The sequence below is a fragment of the Scheffersomyces amazonensis genome, assembly GCF_036850825.1.
Source record: "Scheffersomyces amazonensis strain UFMG-HMD-26.3 chromosome Unknown RJT21scaffold_1, whole genome shotgun sequence".
NCBI classification, from domain to species: Eukaryota; Fungi; Ascomycota; class Pichiomycetes; order Serinales; family Debaryomycetaceae; genus Scheffersomyces; species Scheffersomyces amazonensis.
The window spans coordinates 2,114,986-2,136,062 of NW_027042741.1; the positions used below are offsets into that span (position 1 = coordinate 2,114,986).

Consider the following 21,077-nt stretch of genomic DNA (forward strand, 5'->3'; position numbering starts at 1 on the left):
TTTTTTTAGACCAACCAGAAACCTTTCACAATTTCTATTTCTAATTCACTTCATTTGTATAGTAATTTCATTCTTTTAACTAATTATCTTTCTTTGGTATATTGTATAGGTTCTATCATATTCACAATTTACAATTAATTAACAAGTGAAATCTTTCATCACTAGTGAAAATTACGTAAGTGAATAAAAGTCTTATCACACTATCCGAGCATCGGCAGATTACGATTTAAATCGGAAAAAGTAACACCATCAGCTAACCAACTTTATTCATAAGACAGTAATTACAATTATTAAAAAACAAGATCTAGGTTATGCCATACACTATGACACTGGAATATCCTCCTCATCAAACTACACAAGCACCTCCTGTTGCTACTGCTCCTGTTCCATCAAATTCTAATCTATTTGAATTCCCATCGCAATCTTCACCAGTCGCAGCCACACCATCTTCTGGTGCTGCACCAAATGGATCTAAAGACACTACAAATACTGGGTTCAATAATAATCAGTTGTTTAATGTGGACCTTTTAACTTCATCTCCACAACAATTCATTATGCCTTCAAATATGAATAATGGTTCCATTAATAATGATGAGATTTATAATCAACCATTCGCAATACATTCTTCTAATCAAGTCTTTCAACCAACAGTTGACTCACTACAATTAAATGATGAAATCTTTTTCGATACTTCTTTATCCAACAATTTCACTTTTAATAATGGGAATGGTAATATTCAATTTTATAATAATACAAATTATATTCATCAAGATGAAAATATTATACCTACTTCATCTTCTAATTCCTTAACTAATTTTTTCAATCCTGGTCCACAATCTCAACATCAACCTACCACTACTCATTCATCTTTTTCATCAATATCTTCTCAATCACAAGCTAAAAATGCTACAACACCTACCATTAATCAAGTTAGTTCATTTCAACCCATTACTACTCCATCTATGAATCCTCCTATCACATCAGCAGTATCAAGTAATTCTTCGGCATTTACAAGTCCACAATTATCAAGACACCATTCAACTTCAATCCCTATTGATCAATTAACTTTATTGACTTTAAAAAATTTGACTGATGTAACAAATCCTCAAGGTAATAGTACAAACAATCCAACACCTTATCAACAGCAATTCCAAATAAAGTTATCTCAACAACAACAGCATCAACAACAGCAACAACAACAACAACAGCAACAATCACAACAAACTTATAGGCAACATCCTGCTCAACAGAATCTTCCATCACAATCACAGCATTCGGCCAATCATATCTCAAAATCTCCTAGTCCTGATTATTACTCAACCAATTCTAGCATTTCGAGTGTATCAACTGGACCAACATCAGTAGGACTTCCTGTATCTTCCACCATAAGTATCCCATCTGAAGTTGAAGAAGGTCATGAATCAGTAGAAATCGAAAAGGAAGTTGAAGCTGGAACAATTAATCCTCAAAAGCTTTTCACTACAAATAGCAGAATCCCCATGAGTTATTCATCCCCATCTTTATCGACATTATTTCAAAATGGTGGTAGGGTAACATCAGTATTACCAGTACAAAACCAAAATTTTGTTCCAACTATGAATCAAACCAATAATAGTAGCAATAATAATAATGTCAATAGCAATCTCATTAATAATGGTAATGTGACGCAATATTTACAACAACAATTCAATAATAACAGCTCCAATTTTCAGCAGAATGTTCAACAGAAGTATATTAATCTTTCAAACATTCCTAAACTTCCTAATCAAGGAACCAATAATAGAGCCAATTCGGATGTTGGTTTAAATGTTAATGGTAATTTGAATATGTTTGATTTTAAGATGAATGACGAATGCTACAATGCTATTTCATATTGGCTAAATAACAATAACAACAATAACAACAATAGTAATGGTAATAGCAATGTTATTAAAAATCCCGAAGTGTTTGATGAAGAAGATGATGAAGATGAATCACCTACCAAACTTTCAATCCCTGCTAAGGGCAATGGAAATAGACCTAAGCCAAAGAAAGTTAACAGTGTTAGTTCAATTAATAGAAGAAGGAATTCTATTCCTGTAATGTCTGGAATAGGAGGATCTTCATTAATTGTTAATGGAACTGGTTCTATGGCTGGTGCAGGTTCACCAATTAAAGAGGATACTAAGATAGATTCAAAGAAGAAGAGACGGAAATCATCTAATGCAGCCAATGAAATAATAGGACCATTAGGAATTAGTGAGGCCAATAACTACAATAATAATATTGATAACAATATTTTACAAGGTCAAACTGTTCCACTTGCATTTACAAGTATGGCTTCAAAATCCAATGGACAAATTATTGATGAATCAATTCAATTGAACAGTCTCAACTCAACCACTGTAGAACCAATCATTAATGATAGTTCTCCAAATATTTCTCCTACCACTACACTTGAAGATTCCAAAGCATCTTCCAACAACAATAATAATCTGATAATGCAGCCTAATGCATCAGGGGCATTCCCCTGTCTGGAATGTGACAAACAATTTAAAAGATCAGAACATTTGAAACGTCACATTCGTTCAGTTCATTCAAACATTCGTCCATTCCATTGTAAATTCTGTGAGAAGAAATTCTCAAGATCTGATAATTTGGCTCAACATTTAAAAACTCATTATAGGGTTGATAGTACGACAGGAAATACAAATATTGTTTATGGAAATAATCCATCATCGGCCACAAATACTAAACCATTACTGCTGACTAAGAAGAAGTGAAAAGTGATGATATGGTAAGAGTAAGGTAATCACATTACTTACTGCTGAACCTTTTTTATACAAATTTTTTTTTCGTTCCAAATTTTTACGTATTTTCCATTATATTTCGTGTTGGTTTTTCTTAAAAATTCATTTACTCATTTACTTGATTTCGTACTGTATTAAAGGTACGATCATAGCTGGCCTATGTGTACTTCATACATTCTTATGTAAATATTTTTATATTATACATAATCATTATTACTATATATTATATACTTTATATTATATATTATATATATTATATATTTTTACGTTATACATACATCTTGACTTGTCTATGATCAATTGATTATGTAATTATATTAAACTCTATAAGGGATCCTTTAACAAATGTTAATCCATTTTTTGGTGATAATGGTGATCTTGACATTTGTGCACGACTAGTACCTTTTTCCACCCAATTGCGACCTACCAAAAAAAAAGTCCATCAAACAGTAAGGAAGACAAGACAGTAGTAGTTAAACATTAGCTTTAACGAATATCAACAATGAGTGCTGGTAATCCATGGGCCAAGAGAGATGCTTGGAGATATGAAGGACAATTCAGTAGATACAACCGATTTAAAGGAGCCTTTCCTGGTTTTGGTATAGCTGTTGGAGCATTCACTGCATATTTAATCTATGAAAAGGTATTCCTTACTAAAGATCATCATGAACATCATTAGAGATAACATGAATCCATTGCATTTGCTCATAATAGCACCACATCTGTCATCTAGACTATTTATCATTTAAGTTCTTACACTTTGGTTTTCAATGGGGTCGAATTCTTTGAATTAATTCTTTTTTTTATATATAATTTTTATATTATATTTTGTATTTTATTTATGTGTATCTACATCAATATAAACCAAGTTCATGCACTATGTCTAATGGTAAATTATCTATGTTATGTGTGTAAACGTAAACGTAACTATCTATTTACAAGTTATGAATGAGCTCACTGTTTAGGAGGAACAGAATCTTCATTCGTTTCCCAGACAGATTCTCCCAGCTCACCCAGAGTAGCATCGGTACCGTAACTACTAGTGGCAACATTTCTACTTCTTGAAGCTTCAAGAATTTGGGTCCTATTTGCAGCAACTTTAGCCCATACATCAACATATTCTTGTTCATGTTTAACTCCCCAATCCATCATGGTAGATGGATAAACGGCTCCATACATGGACGATTCTTCTCTTGATACCAAACTACTCATTTCTTCTTCCATTCTTAAACGATAGAATTCAAATCTGGCTTTATCATAAGCTTCAAATAATAATGACTTTTTATCAACTGTTTCTGTTTCTGATTCTTCATGTTCTTTAATTTCTTGATTTAATAACCATAATGTTCTTTGTACTACGGATTCCCCATCCAAAGGTTTAGTAAACTGTAACATATGAGACCAATCAAGTTTACTGATATCATCTCCTTCATTTTCAACCAAAATCTTAGGTCTTGCAAATTCCCAAGGATGTTGATGATAAAATACATCTCTCAATTCATCTTCGAGAAACTTTAACTTGGGGATTCGGGCTATACTATTATTACGTTGTTTTCTTTCAGAATCACTCACTCTAGTCTTGTAGAGTCTTTGATTCTCTTGTTTATCACCCAATATAGTTAAACCTGGATCTATTTCTTGTTGATTTAATTCAATCTTCTTTGGCTTCTTACTTAAATCTATCGATGGTGGATGCGCACCTACCACATCATACCATGCTGGTTTCTCCTTCAACACTCCTGCCTTTAAATAATGCGATGTTCTTTCTAAGACCGTAAGGGCCTTGATTTGTGGCTTCATATCACTAAGGATGTTTTGGTTAAGACAAGAACTAACTACTATATATTATTATAGTCAAGTAGCCTTAAGTGAAACAAATTTTTCAGTCTGGTTTGAAAATTCGCGGAGGTTTTTATTATGTAAGCACTGACTAACCCATTTTGGCATCTTTAGTATAGTAAGTAAAGTTACACCTGAATTTAAATAAGAATACTAATAAAGATAATAAATATTGGGAGAAATGATGGTAGTGGGGAGTATACGACGATTCAGTAATTCTGTAGTACGATTTGGATCAGGAACTTTATCGGAATCAATCACTAACTTCATTTCTACTGTCAAACTCCAACAAGAGAATGCTCCTTCACTATTAGGAGCTATTGATAAGTTAATAGATAAACATCAAGACAGTTTAATAAGGCGACTAAATATTGAAAAATCCCCTGACCAAGACTATATAGATGTTAAACAGAAGATCTGGGATCATCTTGGAGCTTGTGACCATGATCTTTATCAACATTGTCAGCGAATCAATGAGAGTAGAAGAGCTGTGATTGAATCAAATAAACTAAAAATTGGACCAGATGATATACTGGCAGTCAATAACTTTATTACACAGTTATATCCATTACATAATGAATCAGCTATTCTGTTTGATAAATTTAACTCAAATAAATATTTAGATATTCCCAGTATGATAACAAAATATGAATTAATTAATCATAATCAGTTATATCATACTTATTATGAATTACCATATCCACAAGCATTCCATCTAGATGCAAAGCATGTGAATGACTTTATAGAAAAGTTTTTATTTAAAAAGCGGGATTTCAGAAAACCCAATATAATTTCGGAATTATATCTTGAGTTCAATAAAGACCCAGAATCTATAGATAAGTTTTGGCAAGAAATGATGAAGAAAAGACTACAATATGTTAGAATGATAAGTAAGATTCTAAATGATTTCAAACTGTGGGGAATCCCCATTAATATCAATGAACAAAATGAGTTAATAAAGTATATTTTCTTTCGAGATTCAAAATATATGATAGACAAATATCATGAAATCATAGCTTCAACCACAATAAAACCAATCACATCTGAGTATTCGAAATTCAATTTAAAGACCTATCAAGATCTTAAACAATCGATTTTAAATAATCCTGACTTTAAATTTGATGATAACGAAGATAAGTTACATATAAATTCATTTAATACATTCTTGTATATTGCATCACAACATGATAATTTTGAGGTGGTTAAATCCATAATAGAAGATTTGAAATTATCAAATTTAATAGATGAGAAAAAGGTGTATAAGAATAACTCAATTGCGAATACTCGAACATTTAAACTTTTACTAGAATATTTTGCAACTTCTAAACAAGAAATTTTCTTTACTAATACTCTTGACTTTATTTTAGATCATTCAAGTTCGATGATTATTGATATTAATGTAATTAATTCTATTCTTGATTCATTAATAAAATTGAATAGACTTGATCTTGCAGAGCAAGTACTTTCTCAATTATTCTTGAGTGAAATCAAAGATAAATCAGATATAGTTGAAAATGAAGAAGATGCTGTCTATCGGCAACTATCTCTTGAAGATATCATTGCATATAACAAATTAATGTTAATTTATAGAAATTTGAAAGCATTGACTAATGATAAGGATATATTTTTTAAATTTCAACCAACTGGAAAGACATTTGAATTATTAATCAATCAATATTGTGGTATGGTACCTATTACCAATAGTTTTAATAAGGTCAGATATTTATTGAGTATAATGGAAGTTTATTATGGATTACCAACCAATACTAAATTATTTACCATCATTTTTAAAAAATTTAAATCTGTCGTTGATATACATAATGAACCAGATTGGTCAGATTTGAATGAACTAATCAATTTCGTAATAAAACTTATTAATCTACATGATTATTCATTTAATTTAACTCCTGATTCATCTATGTTTATAGATGATCAGAATATGTCAAAGATTGATAAACTTGGATTATCTACACAGTTGAAAAACTTTGTCAATGATCATTTAAATTTACCGAAGGAAACATTGGAACATTTATCCATTCCTAAGGGTAACTTTGTAAAACTTTCTAATAATTTGATTGATTTAATTTATGGTTCCATATTACACAATCTATCCTCAAATACTAAGGGACCTGATGATATTAAATGGGAGTTAATTCGTAAGATCAAAGAACAAAAATATCGACTCGATGAGAGTTTAAAAACTATTCAAGAAACTGATATATACCGTAATGATTCTAATCAAATTTATAAGATTGATGAAATCAATTATATAAAAAAGGGGTTTTTAATAGATTTGATTGATTTATTTGATTAAATATTAAATTTTAACCACAGTTAATGTACATAGTATAAATAAAAGTCATAAAGATGTAAATACATATTCATAATTAAGAAGAAGAATCACTACTTTTAACTTTTGTAGAGATCAAACAGTCTACAGGAGTGGCCATAATACTTTCAAACACTAAAAGGGCAAGCATTATACTTGAGATTACCCCCATTAAAAGAGTAGTACTCATTTCAGCAAATGCCAACATAGTTATTCCAATACCAACAGGTAGTCTCCAGATAACTCTCCAAAATCTTGGTATTAGAAATTTACCAGGAGGGTCTAAACATTTATCTAACATTCCAAGAAGACAAAGAGATGCTAGAGCTACACCTAATCCACCGGTGAAGAAAAATGATAATGCAAACATGTTAGGCTCTTCTTGTTCTTCGACTATTTCCTGTGAACGTTTATCAATATGAGTATTATCGAATGCAATTATATCACCACCTGCATCAGCTGCAAGCACAATTGAAGCAATTAATGGTAGGTGGCCATAAATATAAAGACAAGCAGTTAACCCACTTCTTCTTAGAGCATGGACAGCCTTTTTAGTTGTTGAACCATAATTATATAACCAAAATAGAATATAAGCAATTACTAATAAAAATATACCCCTTAAGAATTTTAAAGAAAATCCTACTCCTAGAGAACCATTTGAGCCAATTTTCATTAAAAATTCTCCAATTGCAATGGTGACAAAAGTTCCATATCTTTCAACTTCATGTTCAATATTTAGAGCTGTAGAAGTTTTCAATCCTAATTTCTTTTTAAACCATGGATGATGGGGTATAACAAAAGATAAATTTTCTAAAATCATGATTGCAAATCCCAAACCAATTTTTGCTCGATTAGAAATGAATATAACAGGTATCCATAAACAACAAGTTATAAATATTAAAGTTGCATAAGTTCTTTGTTGAAACTTTAACTCTGGAATGAAAAATGAATAAAATAAAAGGAATATAGCTAAGGATATACGACAAAATATATATGGTACAATTGTATAAGCAGCACCTTTCCTATCTACAGTCACATCATAATGACTATTGGCAAACATAGTTAATAAACAAAATATCCAAAACATATATGTCTTTTGACTTAAATCTTCATTGTAATAATAATTGGTGGCATCTTTTACATCTGACCAAACCATATAGGCAGGAATAAATAACATAATATACTTTAATAATGCAATACCACCAGCATGTTCTGTGGCATCACTAGCTAGGTTTGCTACAATCCCAACATATAATAAATCTAAAAATAATTCCAACTTTTCAGAAGATCTTTCACCTTTTGTTCTATAAAGTACTCCATCCTTAAAATAGTTTAAAGCATGAGGTTTTATAAACCATACCCTCTCTCGAGGCTTTCTTATATATTGAAATTCGATTTCTCCATATCTTTTTATAAAAGATGCATCATCTTCAGAATCAGTTAAGATTTCTTCTACTTCTGTAATATTCGGATTACCATCGCCATCAACATTTACCCCATTAATTTGTACGCCGAACCCTTCTCGTGCATAGTCTTCCAAGCCAGTAGGTACATCAAATCCATTAAAAGATTCCTCTCCGGACTTATTTGACGTCTTTGACATCGCACGTAATATTACTACACTATAAACTTAAAAATATAAAGACAATAAGGACAATATTAGGTTTACATAGGGTCCCGCCAAAATGTTCCAGAAACCTTATTTCTGTACGCCTCACATTCTATTTTTTGCGCCCTTATTCTTTTTTAGTGATGAACGGCTAAAATAGTGATGGCTATATAATTACTGCATGGTGGTGATCGTAATTATGAATCTAAATGTAATCAGTAGGTTGTTAATGGTTACTGATCAGTATATGCTGGTTAATTTTGAAATATGTAAATTATGTACAGTTTTAGAATTTATTACTTTAAGATGAATTTTGCATCAAAGTAGCACAAATATAAGCTTTCGTTATTGAAGCAGTTTAGAACGTACAAGAAGATAAATAATAAGATATAAGCTAAGCATATATATATGTATATACATACACATATATCAGAATAACAAATACGTTTGAATCAGAAACTACACATAAACCTAAGACTTTATGGTGACAGAATGATAATCCATTCTTTCATGCATTTTGCAGTACTCGATATAGAGGTATACCAGCAAAAGATTTAATAGATCAATACAAATTTATATACACTTTACTTTATTGCAGTTGAATAGTATACTTCAACTTACTTACATTGAACATTTATCACATATGTCAATGTTATTATACTTTAAGTTTAAGTAGTTTGATAAGGACCCTTTTAGCTCGGAAGTCGATATCCGGTCAAACCGTTCGGCACATAATAGGGGGCTGCAGTCGCGACTTGAAATTTCATCTTTCGATGTGTCTCCTGTCAAATTGAGGTACAATTCCGTTTTAGTTACTCTTCCCATTTACCGACTACCAATTGATTCACTATAGTAGAATTACCAATTGTTAGAATTGTAACATAATCAACCAAATTAGTAACTCAATTGGTTGTACCGGTTTGTCATATCTATCTATATAGAAATTATATAAGCTATGGCTACTAATGTATGTATTCTGTTAGTTAGTTATCTAAATATCATAATGATAACTGTTATTCCCGGTTATAGTTTACTAACTTAACACTATTAATTTATAGCCAAATGAGACAATTGCTATTCCGGAGCAAGTAGAAGTGAAACAAGCACCACTTCTAGGTGATGGGACTGGTGTAGATGCTCCTACATCTAAACCAGTTGTTCCTATTACTGGTACGGCTAGTCTTGAACCAAGTGAAGACTTTGACTTAAGTGATGTTAAATCTAAACCAGCCCCAAGAAAGTCAGTGGCACCAACTTATAGAGGTTGGAAAGAAGTTGGAGGTTGGGGACAAGATGATAAATTAACTCAAGAAGATGAAATTGTTGATTTATTATCTCGTCCTTCAATTTTTGATACTTATTTACCAGCAGTTGCATATGGAGATTGGTATCATAATGTTGGATATTTAATTGTTGCAGGTTTATTATCATGGATAATTGGATGGTTTAGATTTTCAGTGGCTCCATTATTCTTTGTAATTGTGGTATTTGCAATTCTTTATCGTTCATCTGTTAAAAAGTATAGAACCACTTTAAGAGAACAAGCTCAAAGAGAATTTTCAGTTAAAAAGATTGAAACTGATTATGAAACAATGGATTGGTTAAATAATTTCTTGGAAAAATTTTGGTATTTCTTAGAACCTTCAATTGCCAATATTGTATGTGAGCAAGTTAATCCAATTTTAGCTAGTTCACCAGCTCCAGCATTTATTAAAGCTTTATGGATTGATTCATTTAGTGCTGGTACTAAACCTCCACGTATAGATTGTGTTAAAACTTTACTTGATACAGCTGATGATGTTGTTGTTATGGATTGGGGATTTTCTTTTACTCCAAATTCATTAGCTGATGCTAGTACAAAACAATTAAAAAATAAAATTAATCAAAAGACTATAGTTAAAGCTTCATTATTTGGATTTCCATTTCAAGTTGCAGTATCTGATGTTGCTTGTAAAGGTCTTGCTAGAGTTAGATTAAGAATGATGACATCTTTTCCTCATGTTGAAACCATTAATATCTCAATGTTAGAAGCTCCTCAATTTGATTTTAATTCTAAAATTATTAGTGATGCACCATGGATTTGGGAAGTTTTATCAATTCCTGGTTTATATCCATTTATTAATGAAATGGTTAAAAAATATGTTGGTTCAATGCTTTTTGCTCCTTTATCATTTCAATTAAATGTTCAACAATTATTATCTGGTTATGCATTAGATTCCGCTATTGGAGTTTTAGCAATTAGTGCTGATTCTGCTAGAGGGTTAAAGGGTTTTACTAATATTGGTAATACTTTAGATCCTTATTTAACCTTTGGATTTAAGAAGGATGTATTAGCTAGAACTAAAACCATTAGTGATACTAATAAACCATCATGGAAAGAAACTGTTTATATTACAGTAAATTCATTATCTGAACCTTTAAATATTACTGTGGTTGATTTTAATGATTTTAGAAAGGATAGAGAAGTTGGTACAATTCAATTTGATTTAGAACCATTAATTGGAGAACCAAAACAACCAAGTCTCACTGCTCCATTTATTAGAAATAATAAACCAGTTGGTGAATTACAATTTGGTTTACATTTTATGCCTGTATTACAAGCTCAAAAATCTGCTGATGGAGCAATTACTCCTCCACCAGAATTAAATACTGGTATTGCTAGACTTGAAATTGCTGAAGCAAGACATTTGAAAGATGGAGAAAAGGGTGCTTCAGCTTTTGCTGAATTATATATTAATGGTAAAGAACTCTTAAAAACAAGTGTTCAAAAGCATACTAATAATCCAGGTTGGGGTGCTTCTAAAGAAGAAATTGTTGATAATAGAGCTAAAGCCAAAGTTAAAGTGGTTATTAAAACTAAAGATAAAATCCTTGGTACTATTCAAACTTCATTAAATGAATTAATTGATGCTACTCAAACTGAAAGAAATTGGCATCCATTAGCAAAAGGTGGTGAAGTTCGGATTGTTGCCAGTTGGAAACCGGTTGATCTTGTTTATGCTACTGGTTCTGGAGGTTATACTCCACCAATTGGAGCAGTTAGAGTTAGTATTGAAAAGGCACAAGATTTACGTAATTTAGAAACCATTGGAACTGTTGATCCTTATGCAAGACTCTTAGTTAATGGATTTGAAAGAGCTAGAACTGTTGCTGCTGATTCCACCACCAATCCAACATGGAATGAAATTCATTATGTTACTGTATCTTCATCTAATCAAAAACTTACTATTGAAGTAATGGATGTTGAAAGGACTCAATCTGATCGGACATTAGGATCATTTGATGTAAGATTAAGTGATATAATTACTAAAGATGAAAAGGGACAATTTACTGAATTTGTTGATACTAAAAAGAGAACTGGTAGATTAATTCATAAAAAGGGTCCTAAGGGAATTGTAACTTATTCACTTTCTTTTTATCCTGCTTTACCAGTAATGACTATTGAAGATCTTAAAGAAGAAGCTGATGAAAAGGCTCAAGCCAAAAAGGAAGCTGAAGAGAAGAAATTGGCAGCAGCAAATGCCAATGGAGATGCTACTAAAGCTGAGAATGGATCTACTAAGGAATCATCAGATTCTATTAAAAAGAATGGTAGTACACCTACTGATTCTGTTGCCCCCGATCAACAGGTTGATGAAGATGAGGATGATGAAGATCTGGGCAATTCCAAATTAAAATTATCATTAGAACAATTAATTGGTTATAACAGTGGTGTGTTTATTTATGAAATTAGTGATGGAACATTAACTAAAGATGATGTATACTTACAAGCATTCTTTGATAATCATGGTCATGCTGACTTTACATCACAAGAAATTAAGACTAAGAAAACTAATCTTTCTACTACTGGTGATGTAGTTATTAAAGAATTAGGATTTTCAAAAGTTAACTTTAGAATTGTTAAGAAGAAACATGAAAATCGAGCTGAAACTCCAATTGCTGAATATAATAATACCACTTTACAATTATTACAAAATCATTATTCTAGAGCTGATAAAATTAAATTAACTGGAGCAGGAGAAGCCACATTTACTATTAGATGTCAATGGATTCCACTTGTTTATAAGAGTGGAATTCCTCCACAAGATTCAATTAATAATACTGGTATATTAACCATTAATGTTAAGAATGCCGAAAATTTACCAGCAGCTGATAGAAATGGTAAATCAGATCCATATGTTGAATTATATTTAAATACTGATACTAATGATTTTTATAAAACCAAGAAAATTAAAAAGACATTAGATCCAGTATGGAATGAAACAGCTAGTACTCAACTTATTAATCGATATGATTCTACTCTTAAAATTGTTTGTTATGATTGGGATATGGGACCAGAAAAGGATGACTTATTAGGAATTGGATATGTTAAATTAAAGGATGTTGAACCTAATTCAGAACCTCTTGAAGTAACTGTTGCATTAACTGGTGAAGATGGTCAACCAGCTGGTAATGTATTTATAAGTCTTAGATTTAAACCAGAATTCTTACTAAACGTTAGAAGAGCAAGTACTTCACTTAATCCACTTGGTGCTGTAGGTGCCGTAGGAAATGTTGGTCTTGATGCAGGTAAGGGAGTTGTTAAAGGAGTTGGTAATGTTGGTAAAGCCTTTAAGAAGGGTTTACACTTTGGTAGTAGTAAAGAAAAAGAGTAGACTATCAATTTTTTTATAATTTTCATAATTTTCAAAATTTTTAAAATTTATGTAATTTTATATATCATTCAGTTGTAACTGTATAATGTCAATATATTTGTTCAAAATAATTAGTGTAAATTTAATGCGTGCTTATATGCGCAAGCACGTGACCTCCTAGATTTTTTTCCCCGATGAGCACTGAAAAATTTCTAGTAGTTAAAAAAAATTTCAAGATCCATTCGAGGCACTTGCACTAATTCACCAAAGATACCACACACCAATTACTTAAACGATGGATATCTCCAAGCCAGTAGGATCGGAGATTGTTTCTGTTGATTTCGGGGTATTGTCGGATGGTGAGATTCGAAAATTATCCGCCAAACAAATCACTAATCCAACAGTATTTGATAATTTAGGACATCCAATTAATTCCGGTCTTTATGATTTAGCTCTTGGAGCATTTCTTAGAAATGTTTGTACAACTTGTGGATTAGATGAGAAATTTTGTCCTGGACATTTAGGACATATTGAATTACCTGTTCCAGTTTATAATCCATTATTTTTTAATCAATTATATATATTTTTAAGATCCTCATGTCTCTTTTGTCATAAATTTAAATTAAATGCTGTTGAAGTTCATAAATATCAATGTAAATTAAAATTAATTCAATATGGATTATTATTAGAATGTGTGGAATTAGAAAATATGTTGGCTAATGGAGGAATTTCCAGTAATGATGAAGAAGATGAAGCAGACACTAATAATAATTTAGATCATAAAGCTAAACAAGAATTAATTGAACGTCGAGAATTATTTGTTAATACATCTATTGCTAAAGCACTTAGTGAAGGTAGAGCTAGTGAACAAGGGATTGTTACTGCTACTGTTGGAGAAGAAAGAAAAGCCACCATTCATGAATTTTATAAAAGATTATTAAGTAGACCAAGATGTGATAATTGTGGAATGTATTCTCCTAGTTTTAGAAAGGATGGATTTACTAAAATTTTTGAAAATTCTTTAACTGATAAACAAATTACTAATAATCGAGTTAAAGGTTTACAACGTCCAGATATGATTAAAAATAATTCTGGAACAAATAAATCATCTGGTGAAAGTATGCCAAATATTAAACATAAGGGAGGATCTAAATATGTTTTATCAACTGAAGTAAGAAATATTTTAAGATCAGTATTTGAAAATGAACAACCAATTATTCAAAAAGTATTCCATTCCAGACCTTATCAACATGAAATTATTAGAGGAGATATTTTCTTTAGACAATCATTATTAGTTCCACCAACCAGATTTAGATTACCATCTAAATTAGGCGATGAAATTCATGAAAATTCTCAAAATGAATTATTGTCAAATATTTTAAAAACTGCATTATCTATAAGAGATTTAAATGATCAAATTTCTACTATTAATCTTGAAAAGGGTAAACTTAGTATTGAAGAAAGAAAGATTATTTTTAATAGATTAATGAATTCTTTTGTTACAATTCAAAATGATGTTAATGCATTTATTGATTCTACTAAGAATCAAAATGCTCCAGCCGGGAAAGTTCCAACTCCAGGTATTAAACAAGCTTTAGAAAAGAAAGAAGGATTATTTAGAAAACATATGATGGGTAAAAGAGTTAATTATGCTGCTCGTTCAGTTATTTCTCCTGATCCTATGTTAGAAACTAATGAAATTGGGGTTCCACCAGTATTTGCCACTAAATTAACTTATCCTGAACCCGTCACTGCGTATAATGCTGCTGAATTAAGAAAAGCTGTTATTAATGGACCTGATAAATGGCCAGGAGCAGTTCAAATTCAAAATGAAGATGGTTCATTAGTATCATTAATTGGAATGACATTAGAACAACGTAAAGCCATTGCTAATCAATTATTAACTCCATCAAGTGATGCCACAGTTATTAATAAAAAAGTTTATAGACATATTAAAAATAAAGATGTGGTAATTATGAATCGTCAACCAACTTTACATAAAGCTTCAATGATGGGTCATAAAGTTCGAGTTTTACCAGGAGAAAAGACTTTAAGATTACATTATGCAAATACTGGAGCTTATAATGCCGATTTTGATGGAGATGAAATGAATATGCATTTCCCACAAAATGAAAATGCCAAAGCTGAAGCATTAAATTTAGCAAATACTGATTCTCAATATATTACTCCAACTTCTGGTTCACCATTAAGAGGGTTAATTCAAGATCATATTTCTGCTGGAGTTTGGTTAACAAGTAAAGATACATTTTTTAATCGAGAAATTTATCAACAATTAATTTATGGATGTATTAGACCTGAAGATGGTCATACAACTGGTAATAAAATTATTACTGTACCTCCAACTATATTTAAACCTGAACCATTATGGACTGGGAAACAAATTATTACTACTATTTTATTAAATATTAAACCAGAAAATGTTCCTGGTATTAATTTAATATCTAAGAATAAAGTTAAGAGTGAATATTGGGGTAAAGGATCTAATGAAAATGAAGTATTATTTAAAAATGGTGAATTATTAAGTGGTATTTTAGATAAATCTCAATATGGTGCCACTCAATTTGGTATTGTTCATTCTTTACATGAAGTTTATGGACCATCAGTTGCTGGTAAAGCTTTAAGTATTTTAGGTAGATTATTTACAAATTATATTATGATGACAGCTTTTACTTGTGGTATGGATGATTTAAGATTAACTTCCGAAGGTAATGAATGGAGAAACGATATTTTAAAACAATCAGTTGATATTGGTAGAGTAGCTGCAACTGAAGTTACTAATTTAGATTCAAAGACAACTTCAAATAATGATAAAGAATTATTAAGACGTTTAGAAGAAATTTTAAGAGATGATAATAAATTAGGAATTTTAGATGCTATAACTCAATCTAAAGTTAATACAATTACATCTCAAGTTGTATCTAAATGTGTTCCTGATGGTACTATGAAAAAATTCCCTTATAATTCTATGCAAGCTATGGCATTATCTGGTGCTAAAGGTTCTAATGTTAATGTTTCACAAATTATGTGTTTATTAGGTCAACAAGCTTTAGAAGGTAGAAGAGTTCCAGTTATGGTCTCCGGTAAAACTTTACCATCTTTTAAACCATTTGAAACTGATGCCAGAGCTGGTGGTTATATTAAACAACGATTCTATTCTGGTATTAGACCTCAAGAATATTATTTCCATTGTATGGCAGGTCGTGAAGGATTAATTGATACTGCTGTTAAAACTTCAAGATCAGGTTATTTACAACGTTGTTTAACTAAACAATTAGAAGGAGTACATGTTAGTTATGATAATTCAGTTAGAGATGCTAATGGTACATTAATTCAATTCTTATATGGTGGAGATGCTATAGATACAACTAAACAATCTCATATGCATCAATTTGAATTTTGTGCAGAAAATTATGATGCATTATTAGCTAAATATAATCCAGGTGATTTAACTCATCATTTGGATACTGAAACGGCTTTACATTATTCTAAAAAAGTTCGTAAGAATTTAAAGAAACAATCTAAATTAGATCATTATGATCAAAATATTAAATATGATCCAGTATTAAATGTTTATAATCCAAGTAAATATTTAGGATCAGTTTCCGAAAAATTCCAAGATAAATTGGATGAATTCGTTAAGAATAAACCAGAAACTTTTGCTAGAAGTAAAGAAGAAGCTAAATCAACCGGTAAATTAACTGAAAAGAAATTTAGAGCTTTAATGCAATTGAAATATATGAGATCTTTAGTTAATCCTGGTGAAGCTGTGGGTATTATTGCATCTCAATCTATTGGAGAACCATCAACACAAATGACATTAAATACTTTCCATTTTGCTGGTCATGGTGCTGCAAATGTTACATTAGGTATTCCTCGTATGAGAGAAATTATTATGACAGCTTCTGCTGCTATTAAAACTCCTCAAATGACTTTACCAATTTTAAATGATGTTAATGATGAACAAGCTGATGCCTTCTGTAAATCAGTTGCAAGAGTTGTATTATCTGAATTTATTGATAAAGTAACTGTTACAGAAACTACCACAACATCACAAGATGGTACTAATACTAGATCTTATGTTATTAATTTGAAATTTTATACTAAAGAAGAATATGAACATGAATATGATATTTCTCAAGGTCATTTAGAAAATGTTATAACAAGTACTTTCTTACATGGATTAGAATCTCAAATTGTTAAAGAAGTTAAAAAACAGAAGAGACCAGATTCATTACCAAAGATTGGTACATCTGCTGGTAAAACAGATTTTGAAACTATTTCTGCTAAGAATACTGAATCATTAGAAGAAGATGATGGAGAAAAGACTAGTACCAAACAAGCTGTATCGTATGAAGGACCAGATGATGATGAAATTGAAACTATGAGAAAAGCAGAAGAAACAAGTGATGAAGAAATGATTGATGATTCAGCTTCAGAAACATCAGATGAATCATCAGAAGATGAAGATGAAGATGAAGATGAAGAAATGGAAGAACAAAAACAAGATAAGAAAGTTTTATCTAAATCTGCTAAAGATCGTCAAGCTGATGTTATAACATCTCATAATATGATTAGTCAATTTGATTTTGATGATGAACATGGTGAATGGTGTGAATTCAAATTAGAATTGAATGGTAATGAAACTCAAAAATTATTAATGGTTAATATTGTTGAAGATTTATGTCGTAAAGTAGTTGTACGTGAAATTCCTCAAATTGGTAGATGTATTCATCCACAACCTGGTTCTGATGGTAAGAGAATTTTAACTACTGAAGGAGTTAATTTTAAAGCTATGTGGGAACAAGATGATTTTATTAATGTTAATAATATTACATCTAATGATGTTGCTGCTGTTTTAAAAACTTATGGGGTTGAAGCTGCTAGAAATACCATTGTTCATGAAATTTATAGAGTTTTCGATACTTATGGTATTAGTGTATCTAGTCGTCATATAGATTTAATTGGTGATATGATGACAAGAGAAGGTACTTATTTGGCTTTTAATAGACAAGGTATTGATTCATCAACTTCTGCATTTATGAAAATGAGTTATGAAACAACTTGTCAATTCTTAACTAAAGCTGTTTTAGATGGTGAAAGAGAAGATTTGGATTCTCCATCGGCTAGAATTGTTATGGGTAAATTATCAAATGTTGGTACTGGTTCATTTGATCTTTTTGCTCGTATGCCAAAAGTCTAATTGTAATATAGAGTTTATATTCATATAATCATAATAAAAAAAAGTTATATATATATATATATATATATATTATTTGTTCTAAATGTTATAAGCAGTTAACAAGAATGAAAGCGCAAATGCTATTTTAAAACTTGGCTTTTCAAATACTAATTGTCTTACATCAACTTTTTCTTTACCTATGGTAAACATATAATTCCAAGGTATACGAATTATATGCTTAGTTTGAAGGTATTCTAATAATAAATAAGTAGATAGAGTAAGATATACTAATATAGTACTCAATTTACCAATTATTACTCCTAGAAAAAATCCAATTATTGAGCCTATAGTTAATTCTTCATAATTTAAATAACCTCCTAATCTGCTTCTATGTTTACGTTTAGGACTAATTTCAATGCGTTGTAATTGATTATAAGGTAATGCAGTCGCAGAATCATTTAATATAAGAGACAGTTTAGATAATCCAAGGAGTACTAATGAACTTGTAGTACAACCCATTAATAATTTAAGTGAATTCTTTGAAGCTGCTGGATTTGTTAGCGATCCGGTTGAGATTGCTCTTTTAGGTAATATAGTGCATCGCATTAATGATTTGGCCGATAATACCACATTCATAGGTGATGAACCTCGATTTGCAAGCCGTTTGAGTGATTGGTTAATGATAAACATATTCAACTTTTGATAATTAGTCTTATCTTATAACAAGAGTGAATTGGTAAAGTCATTGATTAACCTTTGCTCTGGATTTCAGGTCCAACTCTTCTTCATATATGGCCCTATATACAGGAACAGACTCCCAACATTATCCATATGTTGGTTAGCTAATGTTATGTGTCCCATATTATGGTTACTTGAATTCCAACATTCATGCATAATTCTTATATTACTCAATGCATTATAAACTATCTATTTGCTTATTTTTTGCTTACACTTACATTATCAAACTCCTCAGTATCCTTCTTATTGCCTATGGCTGAGAAAAGTCGAATGCAAAATCTGGCCCAAATTGCGACATCAGAAAGACGACATCAACTATGTCGCACACCTTTTATACTGTATTCTACATAGCCATTGTGGTTGTCAGAGCTCCGCCAATTATATCCGGGTAAGCATCTGTAAAAAGTGTACGATTTCAATCCTATACCCGGATTCCCTACCGGAACTACTCAAAACCCCGAGTTTTAGTTTTTAGTATCACTGACCGGAACTTTTCATACTGGTAAATCAGGTTCATAACTGGATAACCGTATACGTCATAATTATCAACAGTAATCCTCTTATTTTGAGGGTTACTAGGACTACACTACTAGAATACGGAAAATGATAAAGGATAAAGTTCATGGTTGGATAGAATTTTTGCATGAGCTTACCGTCAATAGTAGGTTAATTTAAATACACTGCCTCATATATGAACCTTAATTTGTAAATACATATAACTATATTCGCCAAATAACCCCATAATGTTGATAATTGATTCCTACTGTTGAGGTATAAAAGGTACGTCTTCTGCCTAACTAATTATATTATATTTGATCTATATTCTTCACTAATGGCGGAATTTCGGCAAATTGGTAAAATTAGAATGACTTATATTACTGCTAGTATTTCCCTAGCAGTATTATTAGAGTATTTAGGATATGACAAATATGCTTTCTACAGTCTTGCTTTTGCAGTTCATTCCATTTTATTTGCTTGTTTAAGTGCCTAGTTGTTTGAGTGCCTAGTTGTTTGAGTGCCTAGTTGTTTGAGTGCCTGGAACAACAGTGATTTTATTACAGTTTCAGTCTGATCAGGATCTGTTGGTAGATATGTGCAACACACGTGAATTAGATAATGATATCATTTACAGCTCATATTGCCTTTGAAACTGTTCAAGCAAAGTCTATGTGATACTACCTTATTTTTTATACTAAGTAATACGAATAAAAATTAATAAAACTACAGCATTATTGTTTGTAAAAGAGTGTACTATCTCTAATGTACATGATTCATATCAATTGAAGAGAAGCTGTAATCACAGTTCCCGAGACTAACACGTTAGCTTTAATTTCTTGATGCCATTTCTTCTAAAGGAGAGCTCATCCGAGATTTGCAGCCAACAAGAAAATTGGGATCGAAAATCTCAAACTACTGCTAGAGGTACTACAGCAAGTCATTACTATTCATTTATCAACTATGTGATTAAAGAAGAGACATCATTGATCTCAGAAATTTGATTGCATCAATATGTAAACGTTGAGATATTCCGTTATTAGTCGCTCTTAGTGGATTGGAGCTTGACTGTCATCATGTTCTCCTACTTGAAAGCTATTGAAGAATTCTGGACAATTTGCAAATCTAAAGTTAAGAGATCGAATTTAAGTAAGAAAGAACAATTGAAGGGTTTGAATAGTATCTTTATGGTACGATAAATCCGACCCGGAAGTATGAGAAGATAAGATGACCGGTTTGAAATGTTTTGGACCGGTTGAACTGAAGAAAAGGTCGGAAGTATGAATAAAAACTGTAACCTATTATAATGATATTTTTTGAGCTTCTTACACTACATTACTAAAGGTCGTGTGAGATACATTGAGTACAATAATATTTCTTTGTGTTAATTAATAATGGTTAAATTTGTGTAATGATATTTTTGGAGGCAGAAGAGGAGAAGGTG

General features: G+C 31.0%; 8 protein-coding genes across 8 annotated transcripts; 5 read left to right on the plus strand and 3 right to left on the minus strand. All coding sequences in view use genetic code 12, as the record gives it.

The window, feature by feature from the left end:
• Nucleotides 1-99: 99 nt before the first annotated feature.
• MSN4 (stress-responsive transcriptional activator) lies at nucleotides 100-3,083 on the plus strand. The gene has a single exon (XM_064880777.1). The coding sequence runs from the start codon at nucleotides 312-314 to the stop codon at nucleotides 2,760-2,762; it is 2,451 nt and encodes an 816-aa protein (XP_064741333.1). The 5' UTR covers nucleotides 100-311; the 3' UTR covers nucleotides 2,763-3,083.
• On the plus strand, nucleotides 3,057-3,669 carry RJT21DRAFT_117652 (uncharacterized protein). The gene has a single exon (XM_064880778.1). The coding sequence runs from the start codon at nucleotides 3,292-3,294 to the stop codon at nucleotides 3,466-3,468; it is 177 nt and encodes a 58-aa protein (XP_064741334.1). The 5' UTR covers nucleotides 3,057-3,291; the 3' UTR covers nucleotides 3,469-3,669.
• On the minus strand, nucleotides 3,670-4,734 carry RJT21DRAFT_117653 (mitochondrial 37S ribosomal protein mS23). The gene has a single exon (XM_064880779.1). The coding sequence runs from the start codon at nucleotides 4,587-4,589 to the stop codon at nucleotides 3,744-3,746; it is 846 nt and encodes a 281-aa protein (XP_064741335.1). The 5' UTR covers nucleotides 4,590-4,734; the 3' UTR covers nucleotides 3,670-3,743.
• RJT21DRAFT_124357 (uncharacterized protein) lies at nucleotides 4,735-6,942 on the plus strand (the record flags this gene model as incomplete). The annotated part of the gene is made up of 1 exon (XM_064882780.1): nucleotides 4,735-6,942. The coding sequence occupies exon 1, from the start codon at nucleotides 4,810-4,812 to the stop codon at nucleotides 6,940-6,942; it is 2,133 nt and encodes a 710-aa protein (XP_064741336.1). The 5' UTR covers nucleotides 4,735-4,809.
• On the minus strand, nucleotides 6,912-8,820 carry RJT21DRAFT_117655 (uncharacterized protein). Its single transcript, XM_064880780.1, has one exon. The coding sequence runs from the start codon at nucleotides 8,558-8,560 to the stop codon at nucleotides 7,016-7,018; it is 1,545 nt and encodes a 514-aa protein (XP_064741337.1). The 5' UTR covers nucleotides 8,561-8,820; the 3' UTR covers nucleotides 6,912-7,015.
• A 211-nt stretch (nucleotides 8,821-9,031) lies between these two features.
• Nucleotides 9,032-13,313, plus strand: RJT21DRAFT_117656 (tricalbin). Its single transcript, XM_064880781.1, has 2 exons — nucleotides 9,032-9,533; nucleotides 9,625-13,313. The coding sequence occupies exons 1-2, from the start codon at nucleotides 9,522-9,524 to the stop codon at nucleotides 13,219-13,221; spliced, it is 3,609 nt and encodes a 1,202-aa protein (XP_064741338.1). The 5' UTR covers nucleotides 9,032-9,521; the 3' UTR covers nucleotides 13,222-13,313.
• Nucleotides 13,314-13,449: 136 nt separating this feature from the next.
• Nucleotides 13,450-18,519, plus strand: RPA190 (DNA-directed RNA polymerase I core subunit). Its single transcript, XM_064880782.1, has one exon. The coding sequence runs from the start codon at nucleotides 13,496-13,498 to the stop codon at nucleotides 18,419-18,421; it is 4,926 nt and encodes a 1,641-aa protein (XP_064741339.1). The 5' UTR covers nucleotides 13,450-13,495; the 3' UTR covers nucleotides 18,422-18,519.
• RJT21DRAFT_13819 (uncharacterized protein) lies at nucleotides 18,489-19,189 on the minus strand. Its single transcript, XM_064883316.1, has one exon. It carries the CDS (start codon nucleotides 19,088-19,090, stop codon nucleotides 18,500-18,502), a length of 591 nt encoding a protein of 196 aa, XP_064741340.1. The 5' UTR covers nucleotides 19,091-19,189; the 3' UTR covers nucleotides 18,489-18,499.
• Nucleotides 19,190-21,077: the final 1,888 nt, after the last annotated feature.